Below are 4998 nucleotides of genomic sequence, written 5' to 3'. Positions count from 1 at the left end.
TATTACATACATATATATATATTATATTTTTATATAAAAATGCTATTAATTTACATATTCATATTATTATTATTATTACATATTATTATATTATTTTGTGATGTTTTACATTATTTTTTATAATGATTAATTATTATTATTTTTAATATGACTATTATTGTTTATTTATTACATTACATTTTATTACAATATTACAATAGCACAATTGCACTGAATTTTGTTAACCTATAATAAACGTAATCTACTTTTGCGCTTAAAAGAATGGCATCGACTTAATTGCTGTGTCACTACTGCAGCACATTTAGCACCCGATTAAACCAGTTTGCTCAGTGAATAAGACAAGTTTTTCGCTCTGAATATCGTGTTGCGTGTAAAAATGTCACGACTGTTTGTTAAATTCACCCCTTGAACATTTCCACTCCACACCGTCACACAAACGCAAGCACAGTGCTGCATGTTGGCAGCGAATGAAGTCTAACTAACTTCATCAAGGTTTGGGCAGAAATCTGAGCATGCAAAAAACGTAGCAGCTGTTTGGTCCATGCCTCCGTGGTCTGATGGACTGTAATTACAGCCAGTTTTTCAGATTCAATAATGTATCAAGTCATTCAGCGAGAGCGTTTCACCCAGAGGCCTGCGAAACCACTGAAAAGAGAAGTTAATCGCAATTTGCACAAAACATAAACAATAAAGTTCACCCCAAAACGGAAATCCTATAAGTTGTTGTTTCAAACCTGTATGAGTTTCTTTCTTCAGCTGAACACAAAAGATGATATTTTGAAGAACATTTTAACCAAACAATTTCTGGTCCCCATTGACTTCCATAGTATTTTTTTCCCCCATACTATGGAAGTTAATGGGGACCATCAACTTTTCAGCTCTTCATAATACCTTATTTTGTGTTCAACAGAAGAAAGAAACTCATACAGGTTTGGAACAACTATCCCTTTAAGACGAAAGAAGTCAGCAGTAGCTTTATGATGAATCTGATTTCTATAATCACAGCTGCGTGTATTAGCATTCTGCGGTGCGCTACATTACCCGTGACCTGAAGGGGCACTGTATCTTGTTCGTCGTTAATGCCGACCACGACCTCACAGCGGTACATCCCAGAGTCGCTGGATCGCAGGCCTGTCAGCACCAGGCTGGCGTTGTAGCGATTCTCCGGGTATCCCGGCAAGGTCACGCGGCCCTGGAAGGCTTTCTTCACCTTGATTATATTGTCTTTAGCCACCAGAATCGACTGCTGCTTCTGTAGGCCATCCGGGCCGCGTTGACCCCACAGTTTGGTCCACTTGATGCGAGGGGGTTCGTTCGAAGGACTCGGGCGCAGGGTGAAAACACACGGCAGGAGGGCCGTACCTGACAGAGGCTCCTGAACCCGCTGGTGAGTCACCTTACGCATGTTCACCACAGTATCACAGCTCACCATGCCTGAGAACAGAGAAAGAAATGACAAAACTGATCAGGTTCACGACTAGTCTTGAGCATTTTGATGAAGTGTGTATCATAATGTCTCAATTTCATTCAGAAGGTTAATTTCCTTCTGATTTCAGTTGTATACAGTAAGGTTTCTCTTCAGCTTATTGTGTTGCTTGAGATGTTTAGGGTTTTTTTATTTGCATGATTTTTTATTTTATTTTGCTATTCTATTTAATTCAGTTTTTTGTTTCCTTTACTGTATTTCCTAATTGTACAGCACTTTGGTACAACAGTTGTTGTTTTTAAATGTGCTTTATAAACAGTGTTGGACAAGTTACTCTGAAAATGTAATCAAATTAGCCTCCAGAATATTTTGCTGTATGAATATTTGAATATGCAATACACAAAATAAAAATCAGAGCCTCTACTTTTAAACAAAAAAATCAGTTTTATTCTAGCTTAAAGCATTCTTTTTTTTATCAACACTTGAATATAGGTAGGTATCATAAAAATGCATAATTTTGAGTAATCATTCACATGTGTTTTATAAACATAATCCTTTATACATTTAATTATCCCAGCTGCTGTGAGAAAAGGCTATAAACGATCGGCCACCTGCAGGATCCGCACATGCGATAGCCTATAAGCCGGGACAACTTCTTTATGTTTACAGACGTGACGTAATGACGCAGTGCCATGCTCGAATTTCCCACGAAAACCTACACGTATCACTCAAATTAGAAAACATTATTATAAGATAACCGTTGTGAATCGGGCTAAAGTAAGGCGATAGATTTGAACACCGGCTGGTTATGTACTTGCTCAAATATTGATTTCGGTCATTTTTAACCAAAAAAAGTTACGGATTGCAGCTTTAAATAAAACATGCTGAATTAATAAGAGGTTGTGTGTACCATTTAAAATGTTTTGTTTTTTTTTACTTTTATTTTATTTTTATTATTACTTTTATTTTACTTTTATTTGGCAGGGATGCATTAAATTGGGCAAAAGTGACATTAAAGACTTTTAAATTGTTACATTGTTTAAATTGTTACTGTTCTCTTGAACTTTCTATTCATCAAAGAATCATGAAAAAATGTAGCATGGTTTACAAAAAAAACTGTTTTCAACACTGATAATTAGAAATGTTTCTTGATCACTAAATTAGCATATCAAAATGATTTCTGAAGGATCATGTGACACTGAAGACTGGAGTAATGATGCTGAAAATTCAGCTTTGCATCACAGCAATAAATTACATTTTAAAATATATTAAAATAAAAAAATGACATTTTTAAAATCACTAAAATTTAAATTTGCAAACATATTTCACAATATTACTGCTTTTTACTGTATAAAAAATGCTGCTTTAGTAAGCAGAATTTATTCTTTGAAATACATTAAAAAAACATCTTACTGACTCCAAACTGTTGAATAGTAATGTATAACTTTTAACTTTCTAATATTCAAAAAAGTAGGCAATATAGGCATTTTTACTGCACACTAGGCAGTATTGACCAGTATTTCATCCCAAACTAGCCCAAGATTAGTACAGTGATACAGATGAAAGTCTTCCAAACTTAAAAATCCCATAATCCTTAAAGAAAATCTGACGACCAAGAACAAACAGCCCTGTTTGTAGTTCAGTCATCGATTGTGAGGCAAAATACAAAGAGAACGTTTTTTTGCTAAAAAATCAATATTAAAACATTATACAATAGTAAAGAATTTATCATTTATACTGCATTTACAATGTGATTTATAAATTCGGCAAACCCTGCCAACAGTAACCGCACAGGGAAATGGAGTTATTTCACTGGTAATAATCCCGTTTGCCTCAGAGGTAAAATAAATAAATAATTAAATGAAAAAATAAAAATCAATAGGTGGCATGAGCAAAAAGGGGGGTTGATGCATAGGCTCACTACAGCAGTTCATTCTCATCTCCAAGTGAAACACAATTCCTATTATGTACAGTTGCATTATAGTTTCTCACAATGCGCTGGACGGCCACTCGTCCTTCTCACTTGCATATGGGGAGGTGAGAATGTAATTGCTGCAAGACGGATTGAATGAATGACACGAGGTAAGACGGAGGAAGAGAGGCCGCTGACTATTCAGAGCGAGAGCACAAAAATTCATTGATTTATTTTCATTAGAGTGGGCTTTCGCCCGGCACCTCATGTCTGGCCTTGCCCTGCCATTATTTGATTTGATTTCATGTAAAGAAGGGAGTCTGCTAACAGCACAGGGAAATTTAATCTCTCCCGGCCCAACAACTCCTCCTCATAATTAAGTGGAGAGTTTGGGAGATGGAGCTGGCTATATCCTGACCATAATGTGCTTTTCATTCATTCATTCTTTCATTCATTCATTCATTTTGTATTTATTTATTTATGTATTTATTTGTTTAACTAACTATTTTGGAGTAGCCCAGATACTTCAGACTCAATCCATCATTCATACAGACTCAATCCATCAAACTGTGAAATTCACATTTTTACACAAAATTAAATAAAACATGCTGAATTAATAAGAGGTTGTGTGTACCATTTAAAAGTTTATTATTATTATTATTATTATTATAGATAGATAGATAGATTGATTGATTAAGGGCTAGCAGGAAGTAAATAAATAAATATATAAATACATTGATGAATATATATGAAAAAATATATTCAAATGTAATTAATAAGGCCAGTAGTAGCTACTTGCGGCAAAAATATATAAATTAAATAATTTATTAAATTATTAAGGGCCAAAAGGTGTTATTTGTTAAATAAGTAAATATTATTAGATTTTATATATATTAATGAAAAGCAAGCAAACAAACAAACAAACAAACAATTAAGTAAAAAATAAATAAATAGATATTATACAAGTTAATGGACAAGTTATTGAATGAACGAATGAATGAATGAATTAATTAATTAATTAATTAATTAATGAAAATTAAAATTCTTAAGGCCAGAGGAAGCTTTTTTTTGCTTAAAAACACAACTACATGCTAATTATAAATAAAATAAAATATAAAGTATTTATTTATAAATAATAAAATGTAAAAATATAATACATGTAAAAAAAATTTGTAAATAATAAAATGTTATAAATAAAAATATATATTTTGTTTCTCTTAGTTGTAAATCCAATATAAATAGAAAAAGAAACAAGAAAATGTTTCGGAGAAGAAATTGATTCAGTGTCACCATGGGCAAATGGAAAAAAAGAAGAAGAAAAAAAAATTCAGCAGAAAAATGCATCTTACATTTCACAAAAACATAATAACAGGGACCTAAATCACATGTAGTTCTTAGTTTACAATCAAAATGATGCAATAAAAATGAATATATTGCAGTCTAACATCTCACCATCACACAGATACAGTGTCATTATGTGTGCATCGACCTCAGTCAGTAGGTACGTTTACATAGACACTTTTTGCTTCCATCTGAATTAATTCATTCTGATTGACAGGTTTACATGTCCTCTCGCTCGGATTACAAAAGGAATAAACCGCCCCTTACAATCCGATCGAAATTTTAGTCGGATCTGACCAATTCAATCCGATTGACTTTT

General features: G+C 33.1%; 1 protein-coding gene across 1 annotated transcript in view; it reads right to left on the bottom strand.

Annotated features, from left to right (window-relative positions):
* The window catches only part of LOC107687726 (neurocan core protein-like), a 166937-nt gene that overhangs the window by 95869 nt on the left and 66070 nt on the right, over window positions 1-4998 (bottom strand). The window contains exon 3 of the mRNA XM_016485176.1: window positions 1042-1434. Within this exon, the coding sequence (XP_016340662.1) occupies window positions 1042-1434 (393 nt within the window). The remainder of the gene's footprint in view (window positions 1-1041; window positions 1435-4998) is intronic.

Source organism: Sinocyclocheilus anshuiensis, unplaced genomic scaffold (genome assembly GCF_001515605.1).
Source record: "Sinocyclocheilus anshuiensis isolate Anshui unplaced genomic scaffold, SAMN03320099.WGS_v1.1 scaffold305, whole genome shotgun sequence".
Classification (NCBI taxonomy): domain Eukaryota; kingdom Metazoa; phylum Chordata; class Actinopteri; order Cypriniformes; family Cyprinidae; genus Sinocyclocheilus; species Sinocyclocheilus anshuiensis.
The sequence above is the reverse complement of the archived record's forward strand: the minus strand, read 5'-3'. Positions and strand labels throughout refer to the sequence as shown.